General features: G+C 41.3%; 1 protein-coding gene across 1 annotated transcript in view; it reads left to right on the top strand.

The window, feature by feature from the left end:
- Positions 1-18,537, top strand: part of FAT4 (FAT atypical cadherin 4) — a 340,538-nt gene that overhangs the window by 299,224 nt on the left and 22,777 nt on the right. Inside the window, exons 11-14 of the mRNA XM_085641543.1 lie at positions 6,401-6,708; positions 11,382-11,467; positions 16,434-16,613; positions 17,808-17,932. Of these exons, the coding sequence (XP_085497669.1) occupies positions 6,401-6,708; positions 11,382-11,467; positions 16,434-16,613; positions 17,808-17,932 (699 nt within the window). The remainder of the gene's footprint in view (positions 1-6,400; positions 6,709-11,381; positions 11,468-16,433; positions 16,614-17,807; positions 17,933-18,537) is intronic.

Genomic DNA, 18,537 nt, shown 5'->3' with positions numbered 1-18,537 from the left:
CACCAAAGGGCACAGTTGTAGATTAGTGCCCTGGATCTATAAAGGAATATTAGAACATACTGCCATCTCCCTACAACACATCAGGGAACTCTGGGACAGGGCCAGACTGGACGTACCGGGCACTGGGTATTTCCCTGGGAGGCTGGAAGGGTGGGGGCTGGGTTTGCAGCAGTGCTGCAACATCATTGCCCCCCAGTAATAAAAGCAGCAAGCAAGCAAGCATTTCCATCCTCCTATTGCCAGGGCTGCTTTGGGTTCCCAGTCGGGCGCCATCTGGGAGGCTATCTCAAAGCTAGCCGCAAAGGATAAAGAATGGCAGAAGGTCTTAGAATACTCCATAAGATCTCCAGAAACATCTGTTTCAAATTTCTACAATTCAACATTCTACCCAGAGCCTATCTCAAAGTCCAGAAGATTGGCAGCTGTATACAGAAGCCGAGTCGGACAGCAGTAGGTGTCATCACTCCCCGCAGACTTTCAACATTTCATGTTTGCTTCTCCAAGGCTTAGTGCATTTTGGAAAATAGTGCAGACCACGCTTTCAGAAGTAATTGACTGGGAAATCTAAGAAGATTGCTACTATAGAAGCCTGCTTGATTGACCTGTCCCCTAGATCCTCTAAGACTTCGGTCACAACAAAATACACAGATCTCTTACTTTTACTAGCCAAGCATAGTATATAACACACTGAAAGTCTGCGCAACCTCCCAGCATATGTGCATTGAAGGCACCCTATTCTGGGCAGAGCCTGAGATTAGGGCACTGGGTAGAGAAGAGATGCAACATTTCTATGGGATGAGTTGGTAATGGACTTGAAAGATCACAGAGATGCAGATAACAAGCCCCCTTGACTCTCCATCTCAAGCCTTCGATGAATTCACCAACTGGTTTGGCAACTCTATACAGACAGATAGTCCTGTACAACCTAACTGGCCTTGGCACTGCTGTCCCCTTCTCTATTTCCCAGTACCCTCCCCATTGATACTGTGCCAACAGCATCTGGATGGAGTACATTTCTGTGAACTTCATAAAAATTGTAGCGCAGGACCCTCAAGGAATGGTGGTTGGGATTGGGGTAGCTTGGTTTACTGTATACTTCTACACATGATCCTGCAGATCTGTTTGACGAACGTGTGTTCCAACACAGGCTTGTTCTACTTGTATGTGACCTCAGAATCAACACGTGTCATGCATCTGTAAAGTAACCCTGTTATATGTCTGTCCAGATTGCTTGCATCAAAAATCACAATCAAAATGTTTTGAAAATAAAAGGTGCTAAAGGTCGTGCCTTTTGTATCATACTAGAGTTTCTTCCATCATCATGTTTTACCACAATGTGGCATGCTAGAGGGTTTGGGGGCTTCACATTCTAGCTGCCATAATAGTCGGTAGAATAGGGCTCCCTAAGCTGGTGAAAAACAAAGTACACATGAATTGTTAAATAAGAGCACAGATTAAAGTGGACGTAATTAATTAGCATATACATATATTTATATATATATTCACTGAACAAAACAAATGTTATAGGGGCGTTATAGCTAGGAAATACAATTTTTAAAAAACTTAAAATTCTCAGAAAAAAACAAATGTTGCGAAGACGTTATAGTTAGGTTCAGATTCTACACACACAAAACCATAGAAATTCAGCAGTTATACTTATAGGTATCTCGAGTAGCTATAAGTCGTGCCCTAGGGTAACTATAACTTGCACTCCTCCATGCACAGTTTTCTCATCAATAATTTTACTGCAAATGTTGCAGTGATATTATCAATGATGTCATAGAAGATGCCATGAGTGATGTAATATGTGGGGTAATTTGCAGTGCATGGCGTGGGGGTGAGTTATAAGTTACCTTACATAGCGGTTAGATACCAGCTCCTCAAAGGGAATGGCATCCATTTACAAAGCAGAGGCTGTCCATGAGGGACAGTTTCTGTTCTGTGAATGTAGGCTGTGGGCATAAGTTGGAGCACTCATAAGTCCTGGTAATGGCTGAATGGTTCTTCCAATGACCTCACCTTGCCAGTTTTATTTTTTGATTGCATTGTAACATCGTACCAGGTAGAGCGGCTGCAACACAGAAATAGATTGCATTCTGCAAATGTGAGAATCTTTATCTGCTGTCCTTTTCAGACCTTCATTCCCCCACTTGCTGCATTTTCCTCAGGATCGGCAAACATAATTCTACCTCATTAATATTAATGTGGCAGGATTTAATGAAACCTGTGACTGCTTTGCAGCTCAAGATCAGGCATTAGCCCTTAAACAGGAACATCCTGAAGAGGATAAATAAATGTCCTCAGAAAACATCCATAACACTGTTATTTGTACATCCGTACAGAAATGTGTTTCTAACCGTTGGTGTAGGTGAAACAGAAAAACTCATCTTCTCTTTATTGCTTATATTTAAAATTAGTTATTTCTTTTAAGACAACATATTTCCAAGCTACCTTTTGTCATTGTTATTTTATACATGTATTCATCCATATTACCGCCCAACAATTTTCAGACCTCCTGTCCTATTCTCTTTCCCAATCATTTCATCTATCTATCTATCTATCTATCTATCTATCTATCTATCTATCTATCTATCTATCTATCTATCTATCTATCTATCTATCTATCTATCTATCTATCTATCTATCTATCTATCTATCTATCTATCTATCTATCTATCTATCTATCTATCTATCTATCTATCATCCATCCATCCATGGCTGTATGATAGAGCAACATATGCCTCAACAACGCATGCCTAAACAACGCATTCTCAACCACTATTGCGTCTTTGCCACGCATGCCTTTAACACGCATGCCTTTAAAAGGAATTTAGTGGAAAAGGCATGATTGGTAAAGGCATGCATGGTAAAGATCACACCCCAGGCCCCTTGCCCGGAGCCCCAAAAACCATCCCCTAGCACTGCAATACCCCCATTCCAGCCCTAAACACAACCCCAACCTCCCGCACTCAGTCCTAAAAACCGGCTACAGCCCTGCAATGCACTTAGCTGCCCCAGTCCTAAAAACAACCCTAACCCCTACCCTCCACACTAAAATCCACCCCCAGCTAAAAAAAGCTACAAAAATGGATATGACAATAACATGCAGTACAAGGCGACGAGGGCAGCAAGCATTCGTCCTACGGAAAAACATGTTCATCTTGGCAGAAGATAGGTGCACCCTAAGCAAAATAAAGAATTGGAAGAGTTTGAACCTTGCATTTCTAGTGACAGCAGCGAGGTAGGCCAGTACTCAGTACCATTCTTTGTCGGCGAAGACCTGCCCAATTTCAGTTTCTCACCTATCCCAAAGGCAGGGTGGGCTCGAGTCTGCTCTTTAATAGCCTTAGTCAGTCAACCGATAAGTCTCCGACCATTGTCCATGGTGTGAACGTACAGTACAATGTTTCTGTGGACTCGATGTTCCAGCTGGTGTGCAAAACGCGAGCCAGTGTGTGTTGTATATGGAATTGTCCCCGATGCATGGTAAAATAGTCCACTAGCTCATCAAAGGACAACTGATTGCTGTCCTGAAAATGGTCGCCCACAGTTGTTATTTCCTCAGACTACCAGCGTTGTAGCTCTGTGGATGTCAGGGGCACAGCTTTGTGCGTAGCCCCAAAGGGGATTGGCTGGAGCGTAGGAAAGACTTGGAGCTGTAATACGGAGACTCCTATGGAAGCATGTGCCTTCTGGAGTTGACACCCAGCAAGCCATCGGCTCACCCACTGTGCTGTGCCACTAAGTAATAAGGGAGAACCTAGACCTCCTTAATCAGTAGGCAGTCTCCAGTGCAACTCTAGATGGTTCTTCCGCCATATGAGGTTTCCCAGTAGGGAGTCAAATGACCGAAAAAATTTGACTGGTAGCCAAAGGGAGAGATTGGCAAAATTCTGTGGTATCTGTGGAAGCATGAACATTTTGGAGCAAGCAATTCTGCCAATCACCGAATGCCGGAGGCTCTTCCAGAGTATGACCTGATTTTGAATCATAACCACCATTCTAGTGACATTGCGCTCAAGGAGGCCTCCCCTTCATGATGGTAGATCCGAACACCGAGGTATTGGAATGTGTGGGGCTGCTAGGAGAGTATCCCCACCAATGTCCGGTTTGGACTGTGGGTTTTAATTGTTTCTTGATGATATGTATGTGTATTTCAATCAAAAATAGGGAAGTAGAAGGAGCTGTGATCCATTCAGCTTCCAGCTAGTTAGTTGCAATCAAAGGGAATGGATCACTTGTAGCTGGCACCAGGGTTCGGGTGGTTGTTTCCGATATTTGGTAAAAAACCCTCATTCACGTAAGGCAGTTCTTCGTGGGCGGTATATCTTGATTCTCCGCCTTGATATCTAAATACGTGACAGCATCATCATAGGGTTTTTCCCATGCTTCCTCCAACCCGGAGGGAACCACTGGATGTTCCAGTAGTGATCAGGGAAAAAAATTAAAAATAAAAAGGAGGTGAGAAGTGCTCAAGTGTAGTGATTGGTTATGTTAAAAAATTCCTCAAGCTACCTATATTCACAAATTGTTATTCTATTAGGTGCAGGGAAAAAGATAAAAAACAGCTAGTTGCAGAGTAGACATGTAATGAATCCGCTGCAGTTTTAGTCTGAGTGGTCGGTCGACATGTTTCAGCCCCTAGTATGCCCAGAAGGGTCGGGGGGCTTTCTTCAGGACCTCAGGTGAAAACAAAGTGAGATTGGTATATTATCCAATACTAGGTGGAAGTTCCAATACTATTCGAATGAACTTCATCAAGGATAGTACCTTCGGGGCTCCAAATTAGAACTCCGTCAGTCAGCGATATTACGCGATTCCGGTGCAGCCACGACTTGTGCTGACACGACTTGTATGTGTATTCATATATATGAGTTACTGTTTGTGCTTTAGGATTATAAGTATAGACCTGTCCTTTGTCCCATGCATGTGTAAGTCGCTCACTATAATCTCACTGCCTTACACATATACATTTCTCATGCCGCATTCCCATGCACACCTTTAGAAGCGAGAAAAAACTTTACATGTTTTAATTCAGTGAAAGACTGTTTAAAATCCAGGGCCATATTTACAAATGTATATTTGGCCGTAAATGTATGTTTACAATCAACTGTAACTTTGTGATTCCTGTGAAAAAATCACAAAGGCATTCCTGGCAGACATAAATCCCTTCACCGGGTCAGAGATTTCTGCCACGAATGTGAAGATATGCACAGCTGTAAATTTCGCTCAAGGGGTGCGAAGTGGGGGCTCAAATGCATGGTTTGCCTTGGTAGTTGGGCAGTGACCACAGACATGTATGTCTGTTGGCATTCTCAATCTCCTCTCCTTCCCCTTTTCACCCTGGAAAAGATAACACATTTACTCTACCAAAGGACTTGAGTCTAGTGGTTGGAATGGAAACGGACAAACCCGGGATCTGGTAGGGGTATAGGGGCAGTGCTGTTTCCAAGAGGAAAAATATGTTCTCCACTTTTGCCCTGGGGATCCTGTTGCGCCTGTCTGGACTTCTTCTCAAGTGAGAGCCCTGCAAACCAGGAGTACAATCTCCACCTGCACGTTGCCTACTTTTTTGTGAGAGGGAGGACAGTCCTTTGGTGGAAGGAACTCTGAAGGACACCCAAGACCAGCCATGGACTTGGATGCCTAACAACACAATGGCTGCACTTGTCACAGGCTCGCTAAAAGAAAGGAATCTGGGGATTTGGGTTCATTTATGAACATTGGCAGCAGGTACAATTCAGGATTCTCTTAGTCATGTTAAAAAATGTTAGGTGTATTTTTGGGATTCAGTCTTCTAACATTCACCTGTGTTAATTTGCTAATTATTATCACTATCATTGCAGGTCAATGTTTATACTCTAGGTTCATGTATAATAAAGATTTTTACTATGCCAATGAAGTATTTACGGACAGATATTTTTTCTGTCCCCTTCTTAACAAGTCACCCTTCCCGGGTATCTACACACAGGTCCAAGGGTTAAGAGAAATGTACCCAGGAGCCAAAGTCTTTTAAGCTCACGCCAGCTTCTCTGTCTGTCTCTCCTACTCTCTGCTGGTTAATGGTAAAACACCTGAACGTAGCACCAAACAATCATGAATGACAGTAAATAAATAAATGACTTTAATTGACAAATAGAAGTCACAGCTATTGTCTTTTTGGTCCTAAGAGTGAAGCTTCGTAGTGGAGATGCAGTCCCCTCTACATGATCTGTGGGTGACACGTGACCTTTCACAACTTTAGGCTTAGATGGAAGGGCATTATGAGGATTCTGATATTGTGTTCATTGAATTATTTGTTTATCTTCTAGTGATTAATGTTATAAGTTTTTTACATCACATGCATTATTACCTTTGGCATGACTTTATCGCAATAATAATCTCTGTTTCTCCTGCGTAGGTGTCTTTGGAAAGCATTGTGAATTGAACAGTTATGGGTTTGAAGAAATGTCCTACATGGAGTTCCCCAGCCTAGACCCCAACAACAACTACATTTACATCAAGTTTTCCACCATCAAAAGCAACGCCCTTCTACTCTACAACTACGACAACCAGACGGGGGACCAGTCTGAGTTCCTGGCCCTGGAAATTGTAGAAGAACGCTTGAGGTTCTCCTACAACCTTGGCAGTGGAACCTACAAACTGACCACCATGAAGAAGGTGTCCGATGGGCAGTTCCACACTGTCATTGCTCGCAGAGCTGGAATGGTAAGGGATGTTTCAGAGGTACAAAGTTTGACTCCGTCATCTTTTGTTTGCATAGAGACTGTGCACATGGAAAATCCATTAGGTCCAGTGTACTTCATTACCATTTTCAGAAAAGCTGACGCATATGTAAACTGTATCTCTCATGACCAGACATTCTCACCACACTTCTTCCCCATTAATGACTGCCTGCATTTGTATTTAGTGTTGCGACCAGAAACTAGCCCTTCCTGGTAATTGTTATCAAATGATGGATGTGTGTTTATCAACTCAACATTATCTCTCTCTTCACTCCCCGCTTTGAAAAAGAAATAATATTGCTCTTGAAAAGGAACACACCTCACAGGCTCTTCGCGGTTCTCTGTGGAGGAATCTCGCTCCTAAACCAAGGCCAGGGCCTAAGCCGTGTTCATGTACAGTCTTGCTGGTCAAAGCCTATTCAGTGTCGTTGAGATATAGAACAAGTTAGATGCATTTTATTTATGACCATATAATAGATTGAAATCTGTCATTGATTGTTAAACACTTTTCATAGATGCGTCTTTGAGCACCAACCTCCTTTTCAGAGATATACATCATCCTATGATATCACTGTAATATTTTATCTTGGACCTTCTAAAGCTCAAACTAGGGTTATGTTCCATTGAGAACGTGTATATTCACAGCTTCTGCTTTCTTTCTGGGCAAATCTCAGTGAGAAGAGCTGCTGAGGGTCTGTGAGATGCCTAAACTTTCTTGCACTTTTTTTCATTTATATTATACCTTACATAGGGAATTAGCCATTTTCTTAGGGTGCACTATCACTGTAATATTAAGGGCCCCACAATTCAGAACGTCTGAATGTGTGTGCCAATTTAAATCAATTATAGATCTAGAATATGGAAAAAGGGCACATTATACACTAACCTTTACTTATTTGTAGTTTTGAAAGATCAGGAATGTAAGGTTTCTTAAGTGCTGTAAATAGTCACAAAGAGTTACATATGAGTAAGTTACACACTGAGGGACTGTGGTGGTGGTAGACGACCTTTGGACAGTGCTTCAAGGAGGCATGCACTACAAGACAAACATTTAGGTATCTACATATTCAAATATACAGATATATTTACATTATGTGTGTGAGGTGTCAGGGGAGGGGCTTTCTGGTGTCTCAGTTACCTAAACATGCCACCAAGTTATTTTAACATTCAGTTCTTTGCCATGCTCCTCTATGACCAAAATAAAATAGAGTTGGAGGGATGGAAAGAAACATTGAAAAGAGTAACAGAGATTGATTTAGCAGTCTGACGCCTGAATCAATGTGGTAGTTCATGTTATGGATATTATACAGATCTCACCTGAAGTAAGTGCACGTGCGCAGCACATTTGTTTTTACACTTGCTCGTGAGGTATGGTGGAGTAGGGTGTCTCCTTTGACAGCTCTAATATTATTTGAAGTTTTCACAGACATTTCCTTGCAGGGTTTGGTAGGACTAGAGAAAATGAGAACATTGGAATGTTAAGCTCTCCATTGAAAACAATCTAGCGCTCAGGGCTTTTAATGGCCGGTAGAAGCCCGGAGCATCAACATTCCAATGTTTGTTCACAGCTCTTGCAGTGAACAAAGGTCTCACGGAGTCCGAGAGGGTTTCAACCCCCTTGGACTCTGTGAGGCCTTTATTTTACAAATTAGAACAGTCACCCTCTAGGTAGCCTTAGAGCCCTCTGTTGTGCACCATGCTGGCCATTAAAGGCCCGCTTCCTTGTTAAAGGCCCATGCCTTTGGCTGGGGCCTTTAACGCTGTAGCGGGCCTTTAATGGCCAGCAGAGCCCGCTACGTCGGGCTCTAAGGCTACAGTTGATTGTTGCAGGGCATTCGGTGTTTGTGCTGGCTGGTTGTGTCACTAATGTAAATAAGAAGAGCTGTGATATTTCAAATGCTAACCCATGGTTTGATTGAAACCTAATTTAGAAATGTGAGTGCTAGTCGAGGTGGAGTGGAGTACCTACTCTTTGATGGCAAGATAATTGGAAATAGCTTTCCGGTGCACATCTTTTGTCTTATGACATCTTTTATCAACCCTGCCTGCACCCTTGGTCCCAGAGAATGTTGTGTCATCACTGCTGCCTCAGGCTCAGTCCTTCACCTTGAGTTCTGACAAATATTGTTACACCTTCAGAAATATTCCTTGATACTGGACCCAAAACGGGCCTGTTGCCTGTCTAGACTCAGGTAGCCATTGCTTTCTGCACACGCTACCCCTAAACAATACTCTCAACCTCTTTCCATGGCTTCATTAGACATCATTCAGAAAATATGGTGAAAGAAAGTTATAGTTCACCTATAATTTGCAAAATAACAGTATTTATGTGGCCGGAAAAAAAAAGGTATTGCGGGTGTCATGGCAACAATAGCAGCATATTAACGCAAGACAGCAGCAAATGTGTTTGTCAGCATACTATTCAAACTTAGTTTTTCCACTTCATGAACAAATGCTTCCAGCTTGGTGTTTTCTCTTATTTGGTAAGCGTGTGAGCGTAGGCACGTACTAAGTTAAATCCGCATACCCGCTATTCAGACCTAGGTGTAATACCCCCCATGATCCAGTGAAATATGGAAAGCAGGACAAGCAAGGGCTTTATCATTTCAATGTATAATTAATTCATCGAGTATTAACTCTAGGCTTAACATTCCCATCAGCTATTTACCAACACAAGGCGTGAGTAGAAGTCCCCCTCATCTGTGCTATTTATTGCAAGAAAGGTTTTTCCTATATGTCGAAAAAAATGGCAGCCTCCCCCACCTGTCATTTCCTACAGTGCAGCGGGACTTCGCCGGAAACTGGTAAAATCATTAAGTTGTCAGGCTTGAGATATTGCAGAGTGACAGCGTAGAAAATCACATAACTGCAAGAAGGTAACTTTAGAGAGGGTGGAATTAGCAGCAGGAACCTCTGACTAACGTCAGTGTAGAGGGCGTAAGAACTCGAGTCCAACTAAAATACAGGCTCAAATGTCCTTCCCTGCACCGGGGAAGGGTTTGCGCGCCCTGCTGTGAAAATATAGAAAAGAAAGTGTGGGTGATATGTGCATAGTGACGAGTTGCCGTGTGTGGCGAAGGGAGTGAAGGTACTCGCAGGGAACTCAGTGCATAAAGTGACGGCGCTTTGCAGAATACATGGTCGATGAATTTTAGGTCCATGCCCCATATTATTATTATTGGGGAGAGGATGTGGCGTAACGGCCAGAGCTTGCGGCTTAGGAGCTGGGGAACTAGGTTCGAGTCTCGGCGTCTGCTCGACATCCAGTGATTCTGGGCAATTCCCTTAATCTCCCCGTGCCTACCAGACATGAATGTGTCTTTGTGTAACGTAACTGGCGTAATGGCCAGAGCTTGCGGCTTTGGAGCTGGGCAACTAGGTTCGAGTCTCGGCGTCTGCTCAACATCCTGTGATTCTGGGCAACTCACTTAATCTCCCCGTGCCTACCAAACATGAATGTGGCTTTGTGTAACGTAACTGGTGCGCATGTAAAGCGCTCCGATGCCTTCGGGTCGAGTTCGCGCTTTATAAAACTGGTGATTCTGCGTAGAGAAGAAGGAAGGAGTGGGTCGCTGAGGGCAAACGAAGTGGCACTCAAGTAGAATTGTTGCTGTTAAAATAATTTCACATGCACAGTTAAGTGATGCGAAAAGGCTTTGCAGGACCAGCAGCTGGCCTGGCTGATACAACGTGTCAGCGTTGGTTGCGTAATTGGAAATGAATTGTGTGGACTGCTGAAGAATTTCAGCAGGCCCGCCTATTAGTGGTGATTGCGGTCTGCGTAGGGAAGATAAATGTCGATTTATGACACCAAGGTGGCACACTGGGAGTTAATAGTGTGTGTGCTACTCCATCAGAGGTAACCAGACGTAAACACAGCCCTAGCCGTTTTACAAATTGTACAAAAAATAACATTTGATGTTCATTATCAGAATTCACCCTCACATTTTGTTTCTAGAACCCTGGGAACTCGTCATATATTGATAGATTTGCCTAAATGTATTTGTTTTTGCACAGCTGTGCCTCGAGACAAATGAGTCTGCAGTTTATTTTTTCTATACATGCACTTGGTGGGGAATTTATTTTTGTAAACCGGCTGAAGGAGTGCACGAAAATAACTCTACGTATGGAAGTATTCTGTAATGTGCTGCACGTAGCGATCATGCATCGACTGCCTTTCTGCATATTTGAAAAATAAACTTTTCTAAGTGGCCTTACTTTACATCACATTCGAATAGGTCTGAATCCTAGAGATCTCGTTTGCCATCTTTCTGCTCTTCAAAGGAGAACAATATATCATATATTGCAAAGAAGTTCTAAAACTACTTCTGTCAGAAAAGTACTATCTGGTGCCGGACAGCATGCATTGAATGAACACATTTTCACTAGTGAAAATGTAATAGTGCTTCAGCAATTGCACTTGGCAAGCAGTTCAAAATGTAATTTTAAATCTATGCAAATCTCCTTTTTGCGCTAATATTCAGGTGAAATACCATTTTACACTGGCTGGTAAGTGCCGAGGTCCCCACTCAACAGTGCAAGATTTCCTTGTCACCTGTGCATCCCTATTTCGTGATGATTCATGGTGACAGAATGTGAAATGATGATGTACTGTGATGGATATTTTCATGAATACCCTTGATTTGCTCTCTGCAGGCTGCTTCCCTCACAGTGGACACATGCACCGAGGATCAGGATCCGGGCTTCTGTGCTGTTAGTAACGTGGCCGCTTCCACTGACTGGTGAGGACGAGAAACCGCTCGTTTAAAGTTGGCCAGGCGGGAGGGGATGTCATCCAGTGGCTACTTTATTGGCTGTGGAACCTTAGACCTCAAAGTTCTAATCACAACTCCCCCCTTTGGCCGAATTCTGTAAGGCCGAGCTGGTGTCATAGCAAAGGTGCCATGGGCTCTAATGGAAGTTAGGAAGCTCAGCCCCTATCCTCAGGGTAGGTAGTAAAAGACAGCCATAGTAAGATGGTAGTAGGCCCCCTGTGTTCTTATTCTAGTATTGTGTTTAATATAAATAATTATGTATTTGCATATACAAACAAGCATTGCCAAAGCAATAGGTTTGGCCTTGACAAGCCGGCATTTTTGTTTAATGCAAACATATACAATAGTCATTAAAAGTAACAAGTATTGGCAATGCCAATAGGTCTTGCTGTATAAATGAAAGTGCCTTCCCAGTCAATGGTGAGTTTAAGCACACTATCTCATCATAAGTGAACTCTGTGACTGATCTTTGCACTCATTCATAAATTGCAACCATTCATTCACCCACTGAGTTATTCTTGAATTCACCCACTCATTTAGCCACAGTATGAATGAATGAATGTGAACTTTATTCGGATATACATTATATCCATAAAAGTACAATTAAAACAAAACACATTATGAAAAATAGGGTTAATATAACCATATAAAATAGCGGAATTATATCGAGTGCATAGTATTACGAGTGCGTACCGCCAATTTTAAAAAGGATCCAACTCTAAAACATAATTCATCATTATTGATAGCAAGCACCATATCATAAGCAATCTTATAGTTCGAAACACATTGTGACTTAAAGTACGGGATCAAAAAATGTTTTGTGGGGAAGGAATAGAAAGAACAGAAAAATAAAAAATGTAGCATTGATTGTTTCGAGCTATTATTACATGGGCAGACAGAGGATTCAAGGTTAGCAGTATAGCCAGTAGGAAAAGACAACAAATATTTCATTGTATCTGTTCTCAGCCTGAAGAATAAGCCCCTTTCCCAACGACCAACAGGATTTAAGAGATATTTAGGCAAATCTGGGGTTACAGACTCAACTTGCATATATCTAACAACTGAGGTCTTATTATATTCAGTTGCTAGTCTAGTTTTTTTAAAAGATGCATAAAGTGAGCTTTCTATAATTTTAATATTAGCAGGGCTATAATCTGAGGGATTTAGGAACAAATGTTCCATATTCAAATTAGTCAAACTTTTATGTACTCCTGCCAGCCACGGTATATCCAACCCTCTGTCGCAATTCATGCAATCCATGATTATCTCTCTGGTCAATTGAGCAGCCTTATTCTTCCAAATTCTTAACCAGAACAATGTCGGGCGAGCCTTTATAAAATCTTCTATATACGGCAGATGTAATTCGCTATGGCTAGCATATGTGGAAGAAAAGAAAGGGGCTCCCAGAGTTTTACGACAAAATCTATTTTCTTCGCACTGAATAGGTGTGCAGGTGGAATGCCCCCATACCTCTGCACCATATGTAGCAGTTGGTACACATTGTAATCTGTAAATTTTAATAATAGAAGGAACTACCCCTATATTTTTTGGCTTTGGTAGCCTCAAGATTGTATTAATAGAATTGGTAAATTTCCTTTTACAGTGAGCAATATGATCATTCCATAAACCATTTGGTGCAAATACCAGGCCTAAATAAGGAAAAGTGCATGTGCTAATCAATTGGTTAGAGTTTAAAACAATAGTAAAATTGGAGTGTTTCTTGGACCCACATGACATTAAAAATGATTTTTTAAAATTAGTACATAGGCCCAAATTTGCCATGAAATTCACAAAACCGTGAACCAAGGCGCGCCACAGTAAAACACACACACAAACTCAAAAAGCGTATGCAAGTTTAATTAAAAGAAAAATGTAAGTATAAACATGGTGGACAAATACGCACAATAAAAAATAAAAGTATACATAATAGCGGCCATTCAACTTCTAATGGTATTGTACACAGTAGATCTTTTGTTCAAAGTTTCAACATGGATACCACATTTAGAAGCAATCAATATGTTAGCCATCTTGAATAGGGAAAACAATGACACACTATGAATAACACCATTCAAAGATGGATGCTTAGAATCATCGCACCTGGCAGCCATTGTGAAATGGTATTCTACCTAGTTTATCATTGTTGTACTGACTCAAGATGGCCAACATAATGCTTCGAAATTCGGCAGACGTTTTGAACGGTGATTCACTATGGATGCCACCATTCAACATTGTCAGCTAAGTTTTGACGCTGTGGCTTCCCGGGGTGTGGTAACTGCACATGAAATATACAGGCTGTGGCAGCTTGAACTATCAGGGGAGGTGAAGTACACTCTAAAAAAATAAAATAAAAAAGAGGCAAAAGAAAGCAATAAAAGGGGACCAATAAAAAAAGAAAATGGAAAACTAACAGACTAGCCTACCAACTCTGGCAGTAAAGCACTCATTTTCAGATGGGGCTGCCCATGTTATCACTAAAAATGCTGTCACTTCCGGGGCAGGAGAGTCAAAGGCTGAATTGGGCTGATCCATTGCTCCATGCTGTTCGCTGCCATAGGCAGAAGCAGACTGCGAATGACAATTTAACAGACCACTGGCAGAACAGAGTTGATCTAAAGTCCCTCTATTTATGTGCATGCGTGTATATATGTATTTTTAGGGTATTTATTCGTTTTTGAGAGCCTAGAAGACAATTAAACCTGTCTGTCCTTCCTTAAAGGGTCCAGTAAGGATTATCATAGAGTAGAACTAGTTCACCAGGGATTGTCAAAGAAGTTAACACACACCAAAATCCTTAACTACTAATGTAATATGTGAGATTCCATTAAACACAATACCTATTTATAGGCTTTTGAATTCAGAAGATCAACAATCCACATTTAAAGGCCTATAGGCTTAACATATGCTTTTAATAATCAATGATTTAGGCCTGTTACCTTTTTGTAACATTTCATAATAAATAGATTAGACATATGGCATTCCATAAAAATTGTACCAACTTCACATCATAACCACCTCAGGCATGCCCCTATGAGCATAAGCATTCCCACTAGCCACTCATCAATTATATATACATACAAAATTACAGTTGGCAAAACAGTGTGCACCCCCCCCCCCCCTCATATGGGAACCTCACAAGTATGCTAACAGTGCGTGCAAAGGTTTTGCCCCCAGGGTTTGTTGGAAGGGGTAGCAAACACCAAAACCCTTACCAATGATGGTAGATGGTTAGAGTGCATCTAACAAAATACCTGTCTATTAGCTTTAACACAGTGTAATAACAATTCACACTTTAAGGTCTACTGGTTTTAACACAGGCTTTTCACAATAAGTGTCGGGTCGACTGGCTTTGTCGTAACTTTCCAGAATAGGCAGATCAGGTCTATGGCATCTGATATATTATTTCCAAATTAATCAAGCAGGCCTGTAGCATTTACCATTGGCTACTCACCTTTGAGTCAAAGCTTTCCCACAAGGCAACCATCAGGCATATTGCAAACAGAACCAGGTGGCAATACAATATGCAATCTCACCTAAGAGGGTTTAGAGCGGATTATCACAGGGAAAATCTCCCCTTAATGTTTGTCAGAGGCTGTTAATCATTATTAAACCCTTGCCTACAATGGTAATCTATCAGAGTTCATTAGCAAAATACCTTTCTTCAGACTTTAACCTAGTGCAATAACACGCCACCCTTAAATGCCTATATACTGTAGCATATGCTTTTCATAGTCATTGCATGAGGCCTACTGCCTTTATCATAACTTTTCATATTAAATAAATCACTGTCTGTCATCATAAATAATTCAGTCATGCTCTATTGAGCATGCACATTGCTATAAGAAAATAGTAGCACTCTTTTTTAGTGTAATCACACAACCTCTGATCAGTCAAATGTTGTACTCAACATAATCAACACGTGGATGCAGTCAAAGCCCCTCTCTCTGTAGTGCTTCTTAAACATCTTTTTCTGTTGATCACATAAGATCCAGCTATAGAGTGCAGCTATCGTCAGACCCAAAAACTTAACAATGCTGAAATCCAAAGGACATATGCATGCATATGTTTGCAAAAGCAGAAGTGTGTGAAAAATGGCCCACCGCCATAATCAGCACACCAGCCCTGCCACTTAAGTGGACTACCATTTAGGGGGATGTGTACATGTGCAGTAGCAAAATGCCATCTCTCATTGCACAAGAGGCCGAATGGCTGAAATGGAATGACCCATTATCCCATGGTCATTGCTACAGGGGGGAGGGGTAAACGTGAATGACACTTAAAAAACCCAAATGATAAAGAGGGCTGACTAAAGGACCATGTATGTATTGGCAATGTTTTGTGAACACAGAAGACTGGAGAGACAGACTTGAAAATACCATGCAACAATGCAGATGCCACAGAAATGAAGACCCTCCATATCATATATTAGCTTTAGTCCTGTCCAGAGAATGTAATTATAAAATCAACTTTATCGCAATGGTTTGGAGAGTAGATCTATCCACTGTCTTTTACAAAATGGCAGACATTAAATACAGACACCCTCTATACACGGTAGCTCCTGGTCTGCACTGCATTTTCCAGACACCCATTGTCTATGTATCAAAAGCTGGTAAATTGTCCCCTGAACCTTCCCCATCAAACCATCTAAGTTGTAACATTTGATCTTTTATGCTGCACTTCCTATCATACTTCCACTGACTCCTTTTAGCCCCTAGTGCTAACATTGTGCTAATTTGATTCCATTCAGAGATTCAATTCTTAACAGTGCACATTACAAACATGAATACACATCTAACTTTAAGGGGTTAGACTAAGCTGTGGTAGCAATTTGCTGAAGGAATGGATGTTTTCCGGGTGGTTCGCATGGGACCTGTTCTTTCTTGATTGATACTCATAGCCCGGCCCCCTTTCATGCTCTTTCTTTCTTCTGTTGTAGGATTCTGGATGTGCAGCCTAACCGAGTCACGGTGGGAGGCATTCGATCCCTGGAACCAATACTTCAAAAAAGAGGACAAGTGGAAAGTCATGACTTTGTTGGGTGCATTATGGAGTTTGCAGTGAACGGGCGCCCTCTGGAACCGAGTCAGGCTTTGGCAGCTCAAGGAATCCTAGATCGGTATGTGTGCACAGCATATGAAACATGAAAAATGACAATGCTAACACTCATGATTTTAGAGCTCACTCCTTTCTCACTTATATATATTTTTATAATGACAGTTCTTTCATCTTTAATACCAGAAAGACCGTCTTATCACCTATAATTGATTAATAAGTTACTTATTATTTCAGCACATCTGGAAGTTCGTACATGTGGCACAGCAGTCATTGTGACTCTGATAATTTAGACCAGTCGTTGAAACAGCGATCCAAGTAAATTTCATAAATCTGTGTAGCATTGCTTTTTGACCATTAGCAAGAAGTCTTCCACAAAATATTATCAGCCTACCATCACTTATTTGGAGAGTTTAGCATCAGTCTAGACATGTTGCCACAAGCAACGTCAGACCACTTCATGGTAAGAGGGTCGACCTTAGGGTCCCCTCCAACTCAGGGCCTGAGTCACACAGGTAAGCTTACATTTTTGTGTAAGTTTATGATTGTTTGCTATTCACAAAGCTAATTTCCGAGTAGTTTCTTTATGACTGGAGAGTTTCCACACATAAAGAGATAGAACAACCTGTCTGCTTTCTGTTCTTGTCACTTACTTCTGGTGCCTGAGACCAGGACAAGCAGGGCAGTTCAAATGCTACCACCCACACAACCACTAATTGATGTCCTTGACTGACTAGCTTTTCTGTGTTATTAAAATAAGGTCTGACAGACAGCACACCATTTTCGCCCTCTTCCTTGGGACTGTAAGGAGACGGATACATGGAACGCACATACTAGTAAAATAGCTGATCCTTGTATCAAGATTGCTGGGGAGAAGTCCACTTAAGACCAGATGTAACCCATAGTGTCTTGAAAGAGTCCCAATTCTGTGAGCATCAGAGGGTGCAAAACATGTTGACTGTTCATATGAAGAACATACATCTTGAAATAAAGGAAGAAAAATAATAAATTAACCTTCGACCCAGTGCTTGCTTGCTGGGAATAATTTTTGTTGTAGTGCTGACCAATGTTTTTATTACCGTATAAGAATTTATTTGGCTGTCGTGTCTGAAGGTCTATATCAGCATAGTGTAATTGCACGTTATTTTAAAGTATATACATTTAAGTTCAATTAACTGCGTAAAAAGAATGAAAATACTCACTTTTCAATTCACGCCAATTTTTTAAATGTATTTATAACCTTTGTCTTTTGTTTTAGTTGTCCCAGATTGGAAGGAGCCTGCACTACTAACCCGTGTCAGCATGAGGGTACCTGCTTAGATTACTGGTCATGGCAGCAGTGTAACTGCAAAGACGGATTTGCTGGAAAACATTGTGAAAAATGTAAGTCAAACTAATAAAAAATTTGCATGAAATTAGAAGGTCTGGAAAAGCAAGTATTCCCTGCATCCAATAATTCACGTTTGTTTGTGATGCATTTAGCCCTTAAATCAATGTGTAGAATGTGCAAAATTAAGAGGTGTATCTGTTGCTTTTAAATCGGAGCCTCGTGACTCTACGCCACTCCACTCATATTCCACTCCACTCTCCTCTACACCACTCTACTCCATGTCACACCACTAACTTTCTTTTATTCAAGGAGGCATACCTAGCAACTGTGGTCCTTAACATACTTGTCTTGGTTCCTGAAAAACTTTAGAACAGTCTGAAACCTATATACGGTAGCTTTAACTCTATGAATTGCATACATTTTTGTTAGTTTGTAACTTTAGGTTATGAATAGATGTATTAAACATCTTCACCCAACCAGTGCTCTGCCAGGTAATTTGGGCTCTAAAAGTTAAACCTGCTTAAACAATAGTGTCAGAAATTGAGTTATTGATATTTATTGAGAGGGGTGGCACCTTTCAACTTAATATACACAATCGCATTAAGCCAAAAAACAGTTCTTAGAGAATCTCAGCTCAATTCCTGGTAGCTATGACACA

This window comes from Triturus cristatus, chromosome 2_2 (assembly GCF_964204655.1).
Source record: "Triturus cristatus chromosome 2_2, aTriCri1.1, whole genome shotgun sequence".
In the NCBI taxonomy this organism is placed as follows: domain Eukaryota; kingdom Metazoa; phylum Chordata; class Amphibia; order Caudata; family Salamandridae; genus Triturus; species Triturus cristatus.
The sequence above is the reverse complement of the archived record's forward strand: the minus strand, read 5'-3'. Positions and strand labels throughout refer to the sequence as shown.